At 38.8% G+C, this 22498-nt stretch overlaps 2 protein-coding genes across 8 annotated transcripts in view; both read left to right on the forward strand.

Annotated features, from left to right (window-relative positions):
• Window positions 1-11: 11 nt before the first annotated feature.
• The window catches only part of LOC138418787 (zinc finger protein 607-like), a 92431-nt gene continuing 69944 nt past the window's right edge, over window positions 12-22498 (forward strand). The window contains exons 1-4 of one of the 7 annotated variants that reach the window (XR_011248719.1): window positions 12-284; window positions 372-497; window positions 14417-14503; window positions 17819-18091. The gene's annotated coding sequence lies outside the window, so the exon portion shown is untranslated. Of the gene's footprint in view, window positions 285-371; window positions 498-5083; window positions 5479-14033; window positions 14161-14416; window positions 14504-14851; window positions 14970-17818; window positions 18092-22498 lie in introns of those variants that run through there. The other 6 variants (XM_069550658.1, XR_011248722.1, XR_011248720.1 and 3 more) reach the window with 6 other exon arrangements.
• On the forward strand, window positions 18143-20811 carry LOC138419528 (zinc finger protein 790-like; the record flags this gene model as incomplete). Its single annotated transcript, XM_069552406.1, is given in 1 exon segment — window positions 18143-20811. A coding segment is annotated over 1 exon segment (969 nt), but the record flags the coding sequence as incomplete, so codon positions are not given.

Here is a 22498-nt window from a genome sequence, read left to right on the forward strand (position 1 = left end):
GCACCAGGCCTAGAGGCCTCTGGGAGATGTAGTCCAGAGAGAGAGAGCGCGACAGAGCGAGAGCGAGAGGCTGTTAAGAGCTATCTCCAATTTAGAGAGAGGCTCTAAAAGCTATCCTGAGTTCCCCGTGGCGAGGAACCTGGACCTGGCAGCGCACCTGAGGCTTCCGCGAGTCTCAACTGACAAGAATTCCATGAGCAAGCTTTAGTCAAGCCGACTCCACTGACTCCATCACCCTGTCCACTGGCTATAAACCCCGAGCGACTGTTATATACCAAGTTGAGGTAAATCTCTCTTCCCTATTGCAATAGTCTTTAATAACGCTTTCCTTATGTGTATAACTTGTTTGGTGCAACTTTTCTTTGACACAGCCCAGTCTCAAGTTTCTGTTGAGGCTCTCGCAGGTTTTGGCGCTCACTCTGCAACATAGTGAGCCCCACGGCGTCCCGGGAAATGTAGTCCAGGACTTCGCCAACGGCAGGACGGACTCGGCCAAGGTAAACTGCGTTCCCTAGGCTCGGAGGCGGGGCCTGGCCTCAGCTAAATGCACAGGAGGCGGCTCCAGGTTACGCTTTGATCTGGGAGCGCTCAGTACCCTTGAGACAAGCTGCTGAGGAACGTGTTGGAGAACCAGAAGAGAGAACCCGAATGTGGAACATGAGTGTCTGGGACCAAAGCAGCCTCGGGAGTTTAAAGGGGAGAAATTCACAAGTCCAGACACATGAGAGAGTGGGTAAAGGAGGGTCCTAGTGTGAGACCATGATGAGATTGCGAGTGTGACTACATTTAGGGGTTAGTTGAATGAAAGAGAGACTGCATGCGGTGAGGGAGAGGTAGCATCAAGATTGAGTGGTTTTGTGAGGATAGAGGGTCATATTGTGGGCTTGTGTGGTTGGGAGTATGTGTGTGTGTGTGTGTGTGTGAGAGAGAGAGAGAGAGAGAGAGAGAGAGAGAGAGAGAGAGAGAGAGATGCATGATTGTGGGTCACTGTATGGGTGGCTGAGATAGTGGAAAAATCTGAATCCTCTCAGCCGCATTTCCTCTTCAAATGGAGATATTTGGTCAAAAACAGAAGTAGTGACATTTGAAGATATTTGGATAAACAGCACCAAGCAGAGAAAACAACTAAACATAAATGCTGTGGGTGAGACATAAGCCTCTCAATGGACACAAATTTGAGCAAACTTCAGGAGATAGTGAAGGACAGGGAAGCCTGACAGGCTGCTGTTCATGGGGTTGCAAAGAGTCAGACACGACTGAGTGATGAACAATAACAACAAGCCATAAGCCTGGTATATTCAGTGAGCAGCAACTAGGAAAGTGGGACAAAGTGGAGAGTAGTAAATGAGGTAAAACAGCTAATGAGAAGACTGATTATGGAAAATATTTTATGAAGTTTGGTTAGTCTTAGTGAGATGTAAAAGCAATAGTGGGTTTTGAACAGAAGAGTGACATGATCTTATATTTAAAAGAAATCATTTGGAGTGCTGAGTAGAGAGTAGGGTGTAGGGGGACACTAGCCAATGGGCTGGTGGAATAATCCAGATAAGAGATAATGGTGACTCAGTCTAGGGTGATGGCAGTGGTAGTTATGAGAACTAGTTGGATTCTAGATGCATTTTGAAGATAGAGCTAAATGGATTGGGTAATAGATCTGATGAGGGAAATGAGAGAAAAAGAGGAACCTAGGCCAACCCACATATTTTTAGATCAAGAAACCAGAATTGTCATTTACTGAGATAAAACTAGAATGAACAAGTTTTAGTGGGCAGGTCATTTGTCTTTGCTCTGCTGAACCTCTGAGATCAGTAAGGCAAGATGAGAATTCTGTGGAAATCTATTAAGATAAAACTAAATATAGTAACAGGTTGTTTGGGATTAAGTGGTGGCATCCTAGAGATATGTCCACATCCTAACTCCCAAGACCTGTGAATGTGACCTTATTTGGGAAAAAAAAAGTGAGGTGGTTCTTTACAGATGTAATTAAGATAAGGATATCTAGGTGAGATTATCCTGGGTTATCTGGATGTGATGTAAATCCACTTACAATAAACAGAAGATGAGAAGACATAGAAGAAGGCCATATGAGGAAAAGGCAGAGACTGAAGTTAAGCAGCAACAACCTAAGAACATCTGAAGTATTCCTGATTTTTGCCTTGTGTTTTGGGAATGCCTTGATTTTTCTTGGCTTTTTACAAACTTTGTAATTTTTTTGATGTTGTTGAAAGCCATTTGTTTAGGACAGTAGTATGCAGGAAAAGGTTAACATAGCAGAGTTGGGAAAACTTATCCTTTAAAGGCCTGCTTGAAGTTTGGCTCTTAATTTACAACTAGAATTTAAGATTTTGAGAAGATTGCCATTATCCTAATTGATAAGAATGGCTCACTATGTCTACAATGTTTGTTCAAACAATGTAATTTATGCTAAATACTTGCTTTCCTTCTGAGAGTCTGAAATTCTGGTATGTGCCAGGCAGAGCCTGCCTATGCAGCCAAGCCCCAATGAAAATACTAGATACTGAGTTTCTAACGAGCTCCCCTGGTTGTTACCATTTCACATGCACTGTCAAAACTCGTTCTTGGGGAATTAATGGCCTTTGTGACTCCGCTGGGAAAGGATCCTTGGAAACATGGGGCTGGTTTTCCTGAAGTTTGCCCAGTGTACCTTTTCTTTTTGCTGATTTTGCTTTGTATTGTTTTCCTGGAATTCTCCCAGTGAATCCTTGAAGCTTGGAGGGAGGGTTGATCTTGGAGTCTGGCAACACCATAGAAACCGAGGAAAATAATTTTTATACCTGAATTGGCATATATTTCCTTTTGTAAAGCCTTTAGTGTGGAGTTTTGAGTTAATCTAGTTAGGAGTTTAAACAACTAAGTAAATTCATACAGTTTCATTGTATTTATGTAAATTTCAAAGATAGCTAAGTGACAAATCAAGATATTATACTAACAAGACAGTGGTCAGTTGGTATCTTGGGGTCAGAAATGATCACAGGGGGTGGGCATTTCTTCTTGAGGTACCAATAAGGTACCAACATACCAAGATTCTCCGCTTGTATGACGTTACCCTGAACTTACACATTCTATGTCCTTTTCTTCCAGTATTTTTGATTTCACAATTAAAATATTTAAAGATTACCTGATGATTTTGAAAATGTTGAAAGAACTACTCCTCCATCAGAAAGTTTAGACATACATCTAAATGATAAGCACAGTTCAAGAGGGAGGGGACACATGCATACTTACGGCTGATTCATGCTGTACAGCACAAACCAACAACATTGTGAAGGAATTATCCTCCAATTAAAAATTTAAAAATAAATGATAATCTCATAAAAAAGAAACAAAGTAAAAAACAGCTGGCAAGTATTATTTTCAGCAAAAATAATAGCTCAGACATGAATAACATTTACAAAATACTAATATAACCATGAAAATTAATTTAAACCAATTTAAGTGTAATTGGAACAAGGTAAGTGTTTGCTGTTGTGAAGGATACTGGAGGAGGTGCTCCCGTGGCTTCTCAGACAGGGGACCCTCCACCCCCCTCACCCCAGTTCAGTTCAGTTCAGTCACTCAGTCGTGTCCAACTGTTTGCGACCCCATGAATCTCAGCATGCCAGGCCTCCCTGTCCATCACCAACTCCCGGAGTTCACACAAACTCATGTGCATCGAGTTGGTGATGCCATCCAGCCATCTCATCCTCTGTTGTCCCCTTCTCCTCCTGCCCCCAATCCCTCCCAGCATTAGGGTGTTTTCCAGGGAGTCAACTCTTCTCACTGAGGTGGCCAAAGTATTGGAGTTTCAGCCTCAGCATCAGTCCTTCCAATGAACAGCCAGGACTGGTCTCCTTTAGGATGGACTGGTTGGCTCTCCTTGCAGTCCAAGGGACTCTCAAGAGTCTTCTCCAACACTACAGTTCAAAAGCATCAATTTGGTGCTCAGCTTTCTTCACAGTCCAACTCTCACATCCATACATGACCACTGGAAAAACCATAGCCTTGACTAGACGGACTTTTGTTGGCCAAGTAATATCTCTGCTTTTTAATATGCTATCTAGGTTGGTCATAACTTTCCTTCTTTTAATTTCATGGCTACAATCACCATCTGCAGTGATTTTGGAGTCCCCCAAAATAAAGTCTGACACTGTTTCTACTGTTTCCCCATCTCTTTGCCATGAAGTGATGGGACCGGATGCCGTGATCTTCGTTTTCTGAATGTTGAGCTTTAAGCCAACTTTTTCACTCTCCTCTTTCACTTTCATCAAGAAGCTTTATAGTTCCTCTTGACTTTCTACCATAAGGGTGGTGTCATCTGCATATCTGAGGTTATTGATATTTCTCCTGGCAATCTCGATTCCAGCTTGTGCTTCATCCAGCCCAGCATTCCTCATGATGTACTCTGCATATAAGTTAAATAACCAGGGTGACAATATACAGCCACGACGCATAGTCTTTTTCCTATTTGGAACCATCTGTTGTTCCGTGTCCAGTTCTAACTGTTGCTTCCTGACCTGCATACAGGTTTCTCAAGAGGCAGGTCAGGTGGTCTGGTATTCCCATCTCTTTCAGAATTGTCCACAGTTTGTGGTGATTCACACAGTCAAAGGCTTTGGCATAGTCAATAAAGCAGAAATAGATGTTTTTCTGGAACTCTCTTGCTTTGTCGATGATCCAACGGATGTTGACAATTTGATCTCTGGTTCCTCTGCCTTTTCAAAAACCAGCTTGAACATCTGGAAGTTCACGGTTCACATATTGCTGAAGCCTGGCTTGGAGAATTTTGAGCATTACTTTACTAGTGTGTGAGATGAGTGCAATTGTGCGGTAGTTTGAGCATTCTTTGGCATTGCCTTTCTTTGGGATTGGAATAAAAACTGACCTTTTCCAGTGGTGCCCCATAAATCCTCCCCTTCAACCAACCCTCAAGCCAGGGCTTGTGGGATAAGAAGTGTCCTCCCGGCCAGGCCGAGACTCAGGACCTTTCTGCCAACCAATCTGTCAGATGCCCAAGAGGCGAGCTTGTGATGAGAATTACACCCTCCTCCCAGAAGTATTTCCACAGCTCTGGACTACATTTCCCAGGGGGCACAGCTACTTTCCGTCGAAAGATCGCTTGGGCTTCTTGTCCCAGTTCCCACAGAGGGTCACCAGTTTGTAGAGGAAGAGCTGCACGGAGTCCTAAGCTGAAACTTGTGTTCTAGACGCGGCCTGGAACTGGTTGACGCTTTGCCACAGATGTGAGGCGATGTGAGGCCGACGGTCTCTGACGAGCGAAGGGATAAGGTCCAAGACCAAGGTCTGTGAATTGAGACCTCTGGGCTTTTAAAAGGTTGTCCAGGCTCCGGACTACATTTCCCAGTGTCCAGCGTACCCGAGGCAACAATCTGTCCGCACACTCTTCGGTTCAGGACCATAGGAGGGATCGGCCGCGAGTCCCTGGGGAATATCCACAGCTTGAGGGAACCTCAAAGTCGAGTGAGTCTAAGACCCGGGAGCGGAGTGAACCCTGAGAGGCCCAGGCCGCGAGGCAGGGCAGTGAGAGGCTAAAGTTTTCAGAGTCTGAGGCTTTACCAGCAATGGGATGTGGGAGGGACGATGGTGGGAAGTTGCATGTGTGTATCCACGCGCGCAAGGGATCCTAGCAGCCAACCTTGGGTGCTTGTGTGAAATTGGTCCAGGAGCAAGGTATGGGAACCGTGGAGGGATATGTGTGCATAGTGCGATGGGGACGAGAGCTGTATGTGATTGTAATGGACCTTTTAGATGTGACTGTGCACGTGTATGATTGTGACTGTGTCACCAAGTCGTGAACGTGTGTGTAAAGGTGGTAAATGTGGCAGCAGCTGTGGGGCCAGAGACAAGGAATTCAGCGTTGCGTTTAGTAACCTTCACAGTCTTCGTGAAGGTGTGGGGAGTAGTTTCTGTGGGAGCTGCTTGGATTGGAGTAGGATAAGGTAAAATGAGTCGAGAGGAATGGGAGACTATAGACCACATATTCGAAGAGTTTTTCTGTAAATTGAGTGAAGAAATAGAACAGCAGCTGGGGAGGGAGAGAGAACAACCTATCAGTATGGTAGCGGGAATGAGCCATGAGAGAAGGAAAAGTGGTTGTACCGGTAGGGAGTAAGCCAGGCTTATCTGTAGGTGTCCTGAAATTGTAAGAATAAAAGAAGGGAGGTAGACTATGGGCTCCTCTGGGTAGCTCAGTGGTAAACAATCCTCTTGCCAATGCAAGAGACACGAGTTTGATCCCTGGGTTGGGAAGATCCCCTGGAGAAGAAAATGGTAACCCACTTCAGTATTCTAGCCTGAAAAATCCCGTGGACAGAAGAGCCTGGTGGGCTGCAGGCTCTGGGGTGGCAAAAGAGTCCACTGAACAACAAATCGCAACTTAGCAACTGAACAAATAGCATTGTACAGAGTAAGCCATGAGCTCAAGTTTTGCGAAAAAAAAAAAAAGGGAAAGAAATACCCTGTACTTGGTAGATGTCAGCAACAGTATGGCTGTTATGGGAGTTATATATGGTCTCTTGGCATGAAATTCAAAGGTAGAGCATTTGTGGAGGAGGAAGGGAGAAAGTCTGAAAGTAATAAGAGCAAGGAGGACACCTGCCCCGCTTAGAGACCCAGTGGCAAGAGGCTATTGGGGGCGGAAAACATTGAGAGGGCTTCAGGAGTCCTCTGGAGAAAGCCAAGTTTCTGTTAGATCCAGAAAGGAGAAAGGATTGTTTAGGGGAGTGGTTGAAGATAAAAGAGGGGTTTGTTATTCTGAATTCCAGAGGATATACTGGAAAGTCTCAGGAATTGAGGGATGAGAAAATGGGACGTCCAACTGATGGGGAATATAATATCTGTAAAGAGAGGTCACCAAGGAGCCTAGGGCTTATTACAATATGATGGGCATAAACATGGGTACAGGGGATACTGATGCTTGTTCTGATTGGATTCACAGCTCTGTTGGAGAGGTAGTATTAGGGTAGAATGAGGTGGACTTTTGAGTATTCCCTTAAAAAGAGGAAAGTCGAGGATAGAACATTTAGGAATGGTTGGAGTAGGCAGAATAATGTCCCTGCAAAGATGTCCCTGTAATGTCCCTGTCCAGAAGCTGGGCACCTATGAATATGTTAATTACAAGGCAAAAGGAACTTTGCAAGTGGGATTAAATTAAGGGTTTTGAAGTGGGGAGATTATCCTAGACTATCCCTTTGGGCCCAAACTATTCACTTGGATCCTTAAAGTCAGTGGACTTTTTCCAGCTGAATTTAGAGTTGCAGGGAGATGTGATCACAGAAGAATGGTTAGAGAGATACAAAGTTGCTGGTTAGATCAAGGAAGTTAGCCTCAAGCCCAGGAGTGTTGGTGGCCTCTAGGAACTGGAAAACCTTAGGAAATTAATTCTCCCCTAGCGCCTGCAGAAAGGAACACAGGCTTGCCAACACCTTGCTCTTACTTAGCTGAGTGAGAACCATGGCAGACCTCTATCTAACTGTAAGGTGATTAAGTTTTATTGTTTTAAGCTGCTGCACTTGTGATTGTTTGTTACTCAGTAGTAGAAAACTAATACAGTGGTATAGTTTCTTAGACTCAGCATCATGGTTTGAGCCATGTGTCATGAGGGGAACTCAACGCTTATTGATAAAATGTAGGACTTTAGGTAAAGCACATAGGCCCCCTCTTGTAATATACTGTTTTGCTGCATTATGATATTGAAATTTAATGAATATGTCTTTGTGATCTAATATATAGTCAGTCTATAGGTATTTGTTTTGCAGTTGATTTATCTTAAATTGAGAAAATATATTAAAATTCATTTTAATATGAATTATCAATGAAATTAATTATCAGTGAAATTTTACCTTGTATCAGCCTGTAACTTCTGCTTTATGAAAGTTCCACTGTTAGTTGATATATAGATATTCATAATTATTATATGTTTATTGTGAATTGTAAACTTTAGTGTTTTAGCATCCTCAAGATCATAGCCCTTGGTTATTTTGTTTGCATTTGCCTTGTATATATTTCTTCATAACTTATAAAATAAATCTTTTATTGAAGTTTATCATATATATAGACAAGTGTATACACAGTGATGCAAACAACCAATAAAACCAAAATCACCTTGAATACACCTTGAATCACCACAAAGGGAACACCCATGTAATAAGCACCCAGATCAAGAAATAAATCATTGCCTGCATAACAGAAGCCCCTGCTGTGCTCCTGTTCAGTCAGTAGATTCCCCAGGGTAACCACCAAACATCAGTTTTGTCTGTTTTTGAACATATGTATATGTGGAGTCATACAGTATAGAGCGTTTTGTGTTGACTTCTTTGTTCAACATTATGTTTGTGAGATTCATCCATATTGTTTTATGTAAATTTAGCTTACTGTTTGCCTTGCTGAATGCACTGGTATTCCAGTGCATGAATATACCAACTATATTTGTCCATTCAACAGTTGTTATACAGTTGGTTGACATTTGGCCTGTTTCCAGATTTGGACTTTCACGAATAATGATGCTAGGAGCATTCTTCCACTTGTCATCTTCTGTTCATATGTATTTGTTTCTTAGGTCTATTTCTAGAGAAACTTGCTGGATCATAGGGTATGTGAATCTGCTTAAGCAGATACAGTCCGTTTTCCAAAATGCACAAAATCAGTCCTCCAATCAACAGTTTATGCAAGTTTCAGTTTCTTCACTTTCTCATTAACATGTGGTATTATTTTTGCCACTATAAAATTTTTGCCAATATGGTGGATATATATGCAGTGGTATTGCGTTGTGGTTTTCTTAACTTATGACTAATGAAGTTGAGTGCTTTTGTTTTAATGTCTCTTGACCATATCCTTCCCAAAGGATATCTTCCTTTGGCAAATACCTGTTTAAGTCCTTTGGCCTTCCTTTGTGGAGTGTCTGTTCAAGTTTTGGGGAGCTTGTCTCCCTTTTTACTGTTGATTCTTAGGAGTTCTTTATTTGGAGTTCTGTAGTTTGGATATGAATCCTCATCAGCTATGTGTATTGCAAATAATATCTCCCAGTCCATTTTCACTCCTTTTCTGAAATAATTACTTTTTAAAATATAGTCTGAAAAAAATATATAATCTGAATTATTTTTCCCTCTGTGGTTTGTGCTCTCTGTACCCTGTTAAGAAATCTTAATTCTCTCCTTTGATTTGTATTCCATCTCTAGAGGCTCTGCTTAGTTGCAAGTTGGATCACTTCTCTTTTTTTTAAATTAATTTTATTAAAGTGTAGATGATTTCCAGTGTTGTGTTAATTTCTGCTGTGCAGGAAAGTAACTCAGTTACACATATATTCTTTTTCACATTCTTTCCCAGCATGGTTTATCATCGGATATTGAATATAGTTCCCTCTGCTATCCAGTAGGTCCTTGTTCATCCATCCTATATATATAATAGTTTACATCTGCTAATCCCAAACTCCCAATTCTCTCCTACCCTCCCCTACACCCCCCTTGGCAACCACAAGTCTATTCTTTATGTGAATCTGTTTCTGTTTTGTTAGATACATTCTTTTGTGTCATATTTTAGATTCCACATATAAGTGATACCATATAGTATTTGTCTTTCTGTTTCTGACTTAACTTCACTTAGTATGATAATGTCTAGGTCCATCCATGTCTTTGCAAATGGCTTTTTTTCATTTTTGAAATGGCTGGGTAGTATTCCATTGTATATATATGTACCACTTCTTCTTTATCTATTCATCTGTTGATGGACACTTGCATTTTTTTTCCATGTCTTGGTAATTGTAAATAGTGCAGCTATGAACAGGGGGCAGGGATATGTATCTTTTCAAATTATAATTCTATTTGGGTATATGCCCTGGTTGGGATTGCAGAATCATATGGCAACTCTGTTTTTAGTTCTTTGGGGAATTTCCATTCTGTTTTCCATAGTGGCTGCACCAATTTACATTCCCACCAAGAGTGTAAAAGGGATTTTCTTTCTCCACACCCTCTCCAGGATTTATTATTTGTAGATTTTAATGATGGCTATTCCAACTGGGGGGCTTCCCAGGTGGCTCAGTGGTAAAGAATCTGCCTGCCAATGCAGGAGACACTGGAGACGTGAGTTCAATCCCAGCATCAGGAAGATCCCCTGAAGAAGGAAATGGCAACCCATTCTTGCTTGGAAAATCCCAAGGACAGGGGAGCCTGGTGGGGTCCATGGGGTCGCAAAGAGTCCAAAACGACTGAGCATGCACACATGCATCCTGGCAGATGTGAGGTGATACCTCATTATAGTTTTGACTTCCATCTCTATTTAATTAGTGATGACGAGCATCTTTTCATGTGCTTGTGTCGTCTTTGAAGATTTATCATTTAGATCTTCTGCCCATTTTTCAATTGGATTGATTTTCTTTGTTGTCATTGAATTGTATGAGCTGTTTGTATATTTTGGAAATTAAGCCTTTGTTGGTTGCACCATTTGCAAATACTTTCTCCCAGTCTGTAGGTTGTCTTTTTGTTTTGTTTATGGTTTTCTTGCTGTGCAGAAGCATATATGTTTGATTAGGTCTCATTTGTTTAGTTTTGCTTTTGTTTCTATTGTCTTAGGAGACTGACCTAAGAAAACATTGGTATGCTTTATGTCAGAGCATGTTTTGCCTATGTTCTCTTCTAGGAGTTTTATGTTGTCTTGTCTTATATTTAAGTCTTTAAGCCATTTTCGATTTATTTTGTGTGTGGTGTGGGGGTGTGTTCTGTGTTGATTTACATGTGGCTCTGCAAGTTGAACCACTCTGACTTTCATTTTTTTCTTCCAATAGTTGTCATCTGTTTGTTTCATTTTGTTCCATTTGCTAATGTTTATATCTCTTGTTCCATGCTGCACTTTCTGTAGGATTCGTCATACCTTTTGCTCTTTGTAGTTTATTTTTCAAGTCTGAAGTGGTTTTGCCTAATATTCTCCTTCATTCTTGAATTCTACTAGCTTTCATATGTGGTCTGCCTATCACTTCCTCCTCTTTCCTGAAATCATTGTACCATTTGGCCATGTAGTCTTGCTTCTAAGCTGTGATTGTGCCATAAATTCTTAAAATTCATATTGAAATGTTGGGTGATAATTTTAATCTTCTCTGAAATTTTTAGTGAGTTTTCTTTATACATGGGGAATTGGGGCACTCTTCAAACTTTTATCTAACTATATTTTTGGACACGGTGTTTCTAATTTTGTTTTGGGATGTGATTTTTTTTTTTTTTTTGGTATATGTGTCCCTGGCACTTCCCTTCAAAAAGGCAAATGGGGCAGAGGTTCTGCTCAAGAGTTACTTCCTCTGTTTCTGCAGTAAGAGATAGTTTCTTTAAAAGCTAGCCCCTCTGAATAGTCAAGCCTTCTTTGCTGTTTATGACCTAACCTGGTTCAGGAAGATTCCTACTATCAGCTCTGATAGTGTTTTCTTGCTGAAATTAAAAAATATCATCAAGCTCCCAGTTCAATGAAGCTAGCATTACCCTGATTCCAAAACCAAGCAAAGCCTATCTCATATAAATATGATACAAAAATCCTCAATGAAATACTAATAAACCAAATTCAGCAATGTATAAAATGAATTATACAACATGATTGGGTGGAATATATCCCACATATGCAAGGTTATCTAAACATCTAAAAATTAATTAATGTAACAGCTGAAGGACACAGGATTTCTTTTTGAGGTGATGAAAATATTCTGAAATTGACTTTCGGTGGTTGCACATATGTTAATTTGCTAAAAAAAAAAACCAAAAACACTGAACTTACTTTAAATGCATTGATTGTAGGGTATATGGATTTTATATCAGTTAAGCTGCTTAAAAAATAAAAGAATACAGCCTGTGTATTTTGAATTTTTCCACCTTGAATCCCTGTCATCTCCATGCCTCTTTTTACTACCTGCACCATCAATCACCTCCTTTTCATAGGATTTCTGCTCACAGAAACTCTCATTCAGCATGGTATACTCCTCATAAGAATGAATATTTCTTAAGTCTTCTTTGAGAAAATGTCTCTTTAGATCCTCTACCCATTTTTTGACTGGGTTTTTGTTTTTTGATATTGAGCTGTTTATATGTTTTGGAGATCAATCCCATGTTGATTGCATTGTTTGCAAATATTTTTTTCCCATTCTGTAGGTTGTCTTTTCATTTTGTTTATCGTTGCCCTTAGTTTTGTCATGAGAGTGCTTTAGATGAAAATGAGTCAGTAAGTTTTATATACTTTGGTTGGACATGGGGGAGATGAAAGGCCACTGTCATACAGGGATACACAGGAAGGCCCTGGGCAAACTCACGGGGCTCCCAGATTGGAAAATTCCCCCTGGGGGATATCTAATTTGGGGTCCTTTTTGTTAAAGGGGCCATTCAGAGCAAGTCAGAATGGCCTTATCTCATATCTGAATATTCTGATCCATGTCATGATTTATCATAACTGGTTGGACTGAAAGTTCATCCTGCTGTAGTTTAGTCTCTTGGGTTTTGGATAGGGCCAGAATTTATGCAGATTGCCTCTGACCTTCCTTCAGGGAATAAAATGGTATTCTTAGTCCATTTGAAAGCTCTGAGGAAAGCCTGACCTCTTAGGATTCCTTCCCTCTAGCTCCACTTTCTCAAAACTGCTTCAACTACATGAGAAATCCAGAAGACTAGTGACTCTTGGAATTTTAAGTTATGGCCCATGTGAGTTGGAATTGCTTCTCTCCAAAAATGTAACTATTTATAATAATAATATAGAGCTTCTATGCTGGCTCAGATGGTAAAGAATCTGCCTGCAATGCAGGAGACCCAGGTTCAATCCCTGGGTCAGGAAGATCCCTGGAGATGGGAATGGCTACCCACTCCAGTATCCTTGCCTGGAGACTTCCATAGACAGAGGAGCCTGGCAAACTAAAGTCCATTGGGTCGGACACAACTGAAGTGACTTAGCACGCACGCATAATTGTAATAAGATAACCATTTATATTACATCATGTGAATATTTTTATTCCTTATCCTTAAACTGCTTACCTGACTCACTATTCAACATGGTAAGTGATATTTGTGAAACAGTTTAGTGCCTTCTCTGTATGTCCCTTGTCTCTCCCAACATGGCATTCAATACCTCTTGTATCCTAATATTTTGACAGAGCACTGAAGGAGGAGAAATATATTCCCTTAAAGGAAATAGTAGAGACTTTTAAAGATCAAACTGTGGCTCCTGAGTCATTCTGTTATGTACCTGAAACTATCACAACATTGTTAATTGACTGTACTCCAATGTAAAATAAAATGTTAAAAGACATCAACTGTGGCTCATCAAAGTGGAATTGAGTGACTAAAAAGGACACACTATATGAAAGCTTTTATTTACCCTGTATGATGGGGTGTTTCATTTAGGAAAGATGAGAGTCAGTGTTAGTTGGTATTTATTTTAGTAGTGGCACTTTGTCATGCTTTTAGATAGAGGATATAAGAAGAGGTTGAGTTCAGAGAGATGTGGGATCTTGCCAAGAAACCAATGAGAGATTAATATCATTAAGAAGAAGTGCAGATGGTCAGCTACTTAGCTGATAGCCTAGAGATTTTATACATCTCCACAAAAAATGGAATTCAGCTAGGGAGTATATCTCTTAAGAATCCTTTCAAATTCAACTAATAGAAAATTCAAATAAAAGAAGGTGAAAGAAAAAAAAAACACTTTTCTCATACAATAAATCTGAAGTTAATTATTCCAGGCTGGTGTAGCCTCTTGGTGGTATCAACAAAGAACTCATATGATACCTGTTTTTCTGGGCTACCATCCAGTTGTCTTGGTGTTTGTTACAGGAAGGTCATAACATTGTTGTGACTGACAACAGGAGATTTTAAGAGCATATAGGCACTTGGTTTAAGGGACACTAATTTCCCTGTTGTTTCCTCCCCTACCCTAGAGGCAGCCAACTCCAGTTTTTGCTGAATGTGTATACCTCTTCCTGCAGTGCCCTTTTCCATCTTTTCCCTGCCTATCTAAAAGGTTTACTTCACCATTGATGTTTGGGTTTGTCATTTCAGCAGCTGACGATATTCAGGGATGTAGCTGTAGACTTCTCTCAAGAGGAATGGGAGTGCCTAGACTTAGAACAGAGACATCAGTACAGAGATGTGATGCTGGAGAACTACAGCAACCTGGTCTCACTGGGTAAACTTCAGAATTTCACCCCAGAAATCCCTGATTTCTACATTGTGAATTTTTGGATTGTCTTTCAAGTGTCTCGGGATTTCTGACCTATATCTGGGAAAATGGTGTGTGCTTTGTACATTTGGCAATAAGTTATCATCTTTGGGAACTTCCATCTTCCCCATCTTTTATGCCTTTTTCTTGCCCTTCCTAGTAGTTAAGGGACTTAGGAAACCCTTACCAGGTGGTAATTTCCTATTTCTTATTTTTTGACCAGGACTTTGCATTTATCAGCCGGAAGTATTCTCTTTACTGGAGAAGGGAAGAGAACCCTGGATGGCTTTGAAGGATGAGACTTGCCCAGGTGAGTGAGGGCTGAACAAGGAAGCCATCACTGCAGATAATAGCCCAGATGTTTAGTGAGACAGCAGCATCTCTGTAATATTGGTCTAGAGTTTCCTCCTCAGAGGCCAAAAGCCTGTGGATAAAGGCCTAAAACCTAGAAATAAAAGTAACCTTTTCCATGTGAGTGAGTGAGTGAGTGAAGTCACTCAGTCGTGTCTGACTCTTTGTGACCCCACGGACTGTAGGAGCCTATCAGGCTCCTCCGTCCACAGGATTTTCCAGGCAAGAGTACTGGAGTGGGTTGCCATTTCCTTCTCCAGAGGATCTTCCTGACCCAGGGATTGAACCTGGGTCTCCCACATTGTAGGCAGACGCTTTACCTTCTGAGCCACCAGGGAAGTCCATGTGAAGTTCCAAATAAATCTCTTCACCTCAAAATACCACTCCATTTCAGTGCTCTCATTTTTCCTTCATGTTACAGAAAGGTAGGTGCCATTGTTTTTCTCCAATGGTCAATGGTTTAGGGTCAGTTTCTTCCCATTTCTCTCCCCCCTACCCCACCCCGTTTAGATATTTGTAAATTTCTTCACTCACTAAAAAAAAAATTTTGACTCTATTTTTCATTTTACCTGTTACCTCTTGAATTTCTCTTATTTTGCATAGTTTTTGCTTACTGCTACACTTCCTTCATTAATTAATTCTTTCTTTTAAGCAATGTTTATTAATTTTCCTAATTTCATTTTAGGTTAAGAAGGGTTAACAAAGAATCTGTAATCAATTAAGAAATGTATTCTTTTCTGTGACTGGAACAATTTCATTAACTTCTGCAAAGCAGTCTCTATGTTAAGAGAAGGCCTCATAGGCTGCTTTGTTATGGTTTCTGGTTACAGTGAGGAGGAAATGGCAAGAGAGGTTAGGGCTAATGAAAGACAATAAGCAGAGAATACAGTGTCATAAAAAGCCAGTCCTGCCTGTCAAAAGGAAGCAAGGGGTATATTTGGCAAGAGGATGGTAATTGGTGAATTTTCTATTATAGGCAAGCATCAAGTTGAAATAATTTACTCTTGAAGCTTCTTATTTATTTGAAATATCAAGGAAGGAAATTTAATTCCTTATTGGAGTCATGTAGTAGCTCAGTTGGTAAACAATCTGCCTGCAATGCAGAAGACCCAGGTTCAATCTGTGGGTCAGGAAGGTCCCCTGGAGAAGGGAATAGCAACCCACTCCAGTATTCTTGCCTGGAGAATTCCATGGACAGAGGAGCTGGTGGGCTATAATCCATGGGGGTCACAAAAAGTTGGACATGCCTGAGTGACTAACACTTCTAAATTTCTGAACCCATATTGATGTGTTTCTTTAAATTAAATTTATTGATTGATTGATTTTTGGCTGTGCTGAATCTTCATTGCTGCATGGTCTTTTCACTAGTTGCAGTGAGCAGGGTCTACTGTTCGTTGCGGTGCACAGGCTCCTCATTGCTGTGGCTTCTCTTATTGCGGGTCACAGGCTCTAGGGTGCAGGCTTCAGTAGTTGTGGCTTGTGGGCTAATAGTTGTGATTCCCAGGCTCTACAGAACAGGTTCAGTAGTTGTGGTACGTGGACTTAGTTGCTCTGTGGCATGTGGGATCTTCCTGGATCAGGGATTGAACCTGTGCTTCCTGCATTGGCAGGCAGTTTCTTAACTGCTAGACCACCAAGGAAGCTCAAACATAATTATTTTTAAACTCTGTCTCATAACTCCAATATTTAGAATCCCTATAGATCCGTTTCGGTTCTCTGCTGTTTCTATAGTTTCTGCATTCGTGTTATATGGTTATTTTAATTTTGTGCAACACTTATCTGTAAAATGTGAAACTAATGACTAGGTTATCTTCTTTTATAGAGAACTTTGTATGCTACCAAGTTCTGAAACATTTTTGTTGTTATCTCAATCCATTGCCCTCCTTGGTCACTGGGATGATTTGAAACTGATCTGTAGTTCCTGTGTAGGTCTGCCTCTCTTTTACCCACATTCCTAGGTTATGGTCCTTGAGTTTCAAGTCAACGTGAGAAATGTTTAGGACGCCCCCTGTAGACCAACCCTAGATACCAATCTCTATTACTTTAGCCTTGAGAGATGTTGTATGTTCTATCAGTCTCTAAGTCAAATGACCCTGATGCTGGCAGAGATTGAAGGCAAAAGAAGAAGAGGGCAGCAGAGAATGAGATAGTCGGATAGCATCATCAACTTAATGGACATAAATTTGAGCAAACTCCAGGAGATAGTGGAGGACAGAGGAGCCTGGATTGTTACAGTCCATGGGGTCTCAGGGAGTCAGACATGACTGAGCGACTAAGACATGGAATTGCAAAGAGTCCGATATGACTGTGATACTGAACAACAACAAAGTCAAATGCTAATACCAGTATAATTTCAATAATAAAAATTGGATAAGCCCTTCAGTATATTCACATAGTAGTAGTTGTAGTATTTTCTTGCTTTGTTCTTCTAAAATATTTTACCAGTAAGTTTGATATCCCATGGAGGTTTGGTAAAGGTCATCTGGGAAAGAACTTAAAGCATAAAATCAAATGGAAGAGAAGTGCTATAAACTCAAGAAATAAACAAAAACACCTTGGTTGGGATCATCTGACAAAATATGACTTGGCTAAGCCCAGTGGAGAAAATGAGCAAGGCAAAGTATTTAAATGTGCAAAGACAAATGAGTAAGTAGGTATGATTTTCCATTTCTCTGAACATAGATATGCTTTTGTTTGCTCTTACCTGTACAGAAAGTGATATAGAATTATGTGTACTCATTTCAGTAGAGATGAAAGGGATTAGATAATGAGGTGTATCATTAGTACGTTGTTATCACATTGTCCCAGTTGTGCTTCCTAGTTCCTGATTTTTTTGGTATTATCCTTTACTCCATCCTTTGACTCCCTTTGCCCTTCTTTGATCTGTAGTATATTTTTTTTAACAGAATTATTTTTTTAATGCCTAATGTGCTAAATGTTGATTATACCATACTGGGTAAAATAGTTTTAAGTCTTTAAATTGATATCCCATGATTGGTATAGTACCAGAACAATCTTTTTTTATTTACTCCTCAGATGAATTTGACCTGAACAAAACTTTGTATATCTAATCACCTGCCTTGGCTTTTTTAGTTCTTTTAAATTTCTATTTATTTCTTTCCCTTTTTTCAAATTGTCCAAAATTTATGGATTTGTTAAGCCACTAATATTTTATATGCTCTATTTACTTTAGGATTTATTCCTATATCTACATTGAAAGCCTTAATTCTTTCTGAACAGAAAAACAGTATGAATTTATCTTCTTATCTTTCAGACATGCAATCCAGGTATCAGACCAAGAAGTTATCACCAAAAAATGGCATTTTTGACAGAGAAATATCTCAATGGGAAATAATGGAAATTTGTAAAAGACATAGCCCTGAATGTTTATGTTTTAGAGGTGATTGGCAAAGCAAAGTTCAGTTTGAAAGACAATAGGAAAATCAGGAAGAATGTTTGAAGCAAGTTATACTCAATTGTAAAAATAAGTCCCACTTTTCATCTTCATCAGAGATTTAACACAATAAAGAAACTGAATGAATTTAAAGAGTGTAGGAAAGCCTTTTGTTCTGACTCAACTGTATTCAACATCAGTTAATTCACACTGGTGAAAAATTTTGTGAAGATAAGAAATGTGAGACCTTTTATCTTGATTCAGAACTTATTCTGTATCAGACAGTTTATATTGCTAAGAAAACATGACTGTAAAGAATATGGGAAGGCTTTCAGTTTGTGTTCAAGTCTTACTGGTCATAGGAGAATTCATACTGGTGAAAAACCTTTTAAATGTAAAGAATGTGGGAAGACCTTTAGATTTCATTCACAATTTAGTGTCCATAAGCGTATTCATACTGGTGAGAAATATTATGAATGTAAGAAATGTGGGCAGGCCTTTAGTTGTGGCTCAGACCTTACTAGACATCAGAGAATTCATACTGGTGAAAAACCCTATGAATGTAATGTTTGTGGAAAGGCCTTTAGTCAGCAATCACATCTTACTAAACATCAGAGAATTCACACTGGTGAAAAACCTTATGAATGTGAAGAGTGTGGGAAAGCTTTTGCCCGTGGCTCACACTTTATTCAACATCAGAGAATTCATACTGGTAAGAAATCTCATGAATGTAAAGAATGTGGAAAGGCCTTTATTCGTGGTTCAAATCTTGCTCAACATCAGAATGTTCATGTTGGTAGCAAACCCTTTGAATGTGAGAAATGTGGGAAAGCCTATATCTGGAGTTCACACCTGACTCGACATCAGTGAATTCATATTGGTAGGAAGCCTCATGAATGTAAGCAATGTGGGAAGACTTTTATATGGGCCTCATACCTTGCTCAAAATGAGAAAATTCATAATGAAAGGAAACCCTATGAATGTAGGGAATGTGGAAAGACGTTTCTTCATGGTTCAGAATTTAATTGGCAGAAAATTCATATCAGTGAGAGAAACTATAAATGTAAGGAATATGGAAAGACTTTTTTTCGTGGTTCAGAACTTAATCGACATCAGAAAATCCGTACTGGAAAGAGATCATATGAATGTGAAGAGTGTGGAAAAGCCTATTGAGTTCACAACTTACACGACATCGGAGAATACATACTGCTGAGGAACCTTATGTATGTAAAGTCAGTGGGAAATCTTTTATCTGGGGTTCACAGCTAACATGACATAGCAAAATTCATAATGATGCAGAACCCTATAAATGTAAGGAAAGTGGCCAGATCTTTAGTCGCCATTTGTTTTTTGCTGAACAGAAAATTCACAATGATGGGAATCTCTATCAATGGAAAGATTATGGAAACACCACTAGTCATGACTGTGACTTTGCTCAACACCAGAATATTTACACTTTTGAGAAATCCTGTGAGCATAAAGATTTTGAGATGGTATTTTCTCCAGGCTCTCACTTTATTTCACTCTTGTGAAATCTTGTGATATAAAAATGTAGGGAAAATCTTTATTCATGTTAATTGTTAATTGACTTCAGTTAATTCCTTTTTTTTTTGAGAATGCCTGTAATGTAAATAATATGGGAAGACCTTTTGACAGAGCACACAACACATTCAACAAAAGGAATTAGAAAAAATTCCTAATGCAGTGTATATTAATAGAGGAAAGCATTTACTGAGTAGTCATCAATTATAAGCTATCAGGGTAAAGCCATGAAAATGAGATGATAGCGTGAATCCTTTTGAATGATTCTTAAAAGATTCTCCACATCATTTTATGCTACATAGCTTAAAGCCCAAATCATATAGGGAAACTTTGCATTACTACTTAAATCTTGTTGCACTTCCCCAAAATCATACCAAAGGCAAATTTGTCCTGCAATTAATCTGGAAAAGCCTTGAGCTATGTCATACAACTTATTTGCCATGTCTTAGTTCTGGTGTCTTTTACCTCCTAATTTTTTTGGCAGTAACTTATTTCTGTGTCTGTTTGCTTACTTATGAGATTGTAAAGGTTAAATGAGTTTGAGGATTTAAATGACTTAATGATCATCTTTAAGACTAGTATTAGACTATTTCTATGAGAAGAAAACCTTAAGAGTATAATAATTACAGACAAATATGCCATCTATATGTATGTCTTATTGAAGAGCAGAATTTTAATTCTGAAGATAAACCAGTAAAATCTAATGAAGCAAAACAAGCTTTGATTCAGTAATAATTTCATTTGCTACATAAACTTATACTATAAAGAAAGCCTTATGGTTTAGTGAAAGTGGGGTTGTTGACTGCTCAGTATTTTTTTAAGGCATTTGGAAATGATTTGTTTCTAACAAATTTCTAAAGCCAAGTGTCATTATCCATTTTATCACCACAGTTAAATTTTGCAAATTAGAAAATAGTGGAATGAATTCTGACCTCTTGGAAACTGAGGTCTACAATTGAGGTCTACTACATATATAAACAGGGCTTCCCTGGTGGAAACAATTCTCAGATTAATAAGTAAATCAAAAGTGAAATTACAGCTATTTGGATGTGAATGATAATGAAACTACTGTAAATAAAAATCTTATGACTGTAACCATAGACTTCTCAATGGAAATTGTTTTATGTATAAAACCAAGAAGATTGAGGGCAGTTTATTTCTTGTCACCACTGTATCTCTAGCTCTTAGAACAATTCCTGTCATATTGTTGGGTCCAAATATTTGTCAGGTTAAATGACGATTACTCAAGCTAAAATAAGCAAATGCCCCCGAGTAAACTGATGAAAATGTTTAATGAAAATAAAGCCAAAATCATGGAATAAAGAACAAAAGTTTTTTTATTTTAAAAGTGAAGGTTATGTATTTTATTAAAAATATATATTTATTTAATTTTTTTTATTTGGCTGCACTTGGTCTTGTTGTGGCATGTGGGATCTAGTTCCCTGACCAGGGATGGAACCCAGGGCCCCTGTATTGGGAACATGGAGTCTTAGCCACTGGACCACCAGAGAAGTCCCTAAAACAGGTTTTGTATTTTAAATCAAAATGTTTCTTTGAAGAAAACTTCTCTACTAGACTTTTAGAGTGCCTCCACATTATAGGAAAGGAGAACTGTGATATAACTATATGTTTAAAGGAATTTTTAAAGGTCATGTAAATATATGTAAACTGCTAGACACAATTTTTTTAAATTTAGAAAATTAAGTTTATTTTCTAAATGAATCATTTTCTTAAATGATTAAAATTTGAGAGTAAATGAAAAGGGCTAATTGGAAAAAAAAATTTTTTTAAGTCATGTCAGACCAGATAATTATATAGGCTGCCCCCTGAAAGAACAGAAAATCCTATGAAAAAGTTGTTCACTCATGCTAAACGACTACCATAATTCTGATAATAAAATTAGATGTAAAGTAGCCCTTGAACAAAAAATTCCAGAATAATGCCACTTATACATGAAAAAATAATATGATAGTCAAATGATATTTACTCAAAATGTTTAACTTCTGATCTGGATAGGTGGTAATTCTGCAGTTTAAACAACAGCAAGATATGATGAAAACGTACCTTCTCAATTTAGTACTTGGTTTATTCTACTTGCACTTTCTCAGTACCTTTTAGTATTACATGAGTTAAGGAATGCTGAATATGTGTATTTATATTTAGTGCATTTATAATTCAGTTATTTAGCAGTAGTTAAACAATATTAGGGAAGAGTCATTCCCTCCTGAATCACTGTCTTTTCTGGAATTTCACAACTCATGGAGAAAATGAAAATTTTATTACATGGCTTTATTATTAATAAACCATTCACGCTGACTGAATTATTTTTAAGGTGACAAGAAAAATAACATTTAGAGCTCTCTGGACATCCGTATACATTTAAGTAGGAGGCGTTCCTTTTTTCTTTGGCCTAGACTGCCTTGTTGAGTGTGTTATCTTGCTTCTACCTCCTTCGTGGTGAATTTCTGGATCTCATTGAATTACTGAGGTACATGCTTCTTGAACTCTGTTGATATGTTTGCGGATATTGATAATGTCTTCTCTAGTCTGTCTTATAGGTGACAGAATGGCCCTTAGTTTTTTCCTAACCACCATTCTTTGCAGGAGCCATTAAACTAGGACCATTTTGGGAAAGAACTTATTAATAATTAGTCTTAATACAACTGGATAAAATGTAGGGGGGGGAATTAGATTCATGCTAGGCAGTATAAAATAGGGTAAATTCCCAACAAAAGGTCTAAATATTTTTAAAGGAGGGGAAAAAATGAAACTTTATTACAGGAAAACATGAGTGAATTCCTTTATAACTTTGGAACTGAGATATCAATAACTGTGATTCAAAAATCCAGTAGAAATGAGGAAGAAGTCAATTTTTTATAGAACTAAAGCAGTATCAACAAAGATAAAGGAAAATTGCAAATTAGAGATATTTGCAACTATACCACAAACTCATATTCTTAAAGAGCCTAAAAGTTGGGATGAGAATATAAGACCACTACACTGAAATAACACTTTATA

This window comes from Ovis canadensis, chromosome 14 (assembly GCF_042477335.2).
Source record: "Ovis canadensis isolate MfBH-ARS-UI-01 breed Bighorn chromosome 14, ARS-UI_OviCan_v2, whole genome shotgun sequence".
In the NCBI taxonomy this organism is placed as follows: Eukaryota; Metazoa; Chordata; class Mammalia; order Artiodactyla; family Bovidae; genus Ovis; species Ovis canadensis.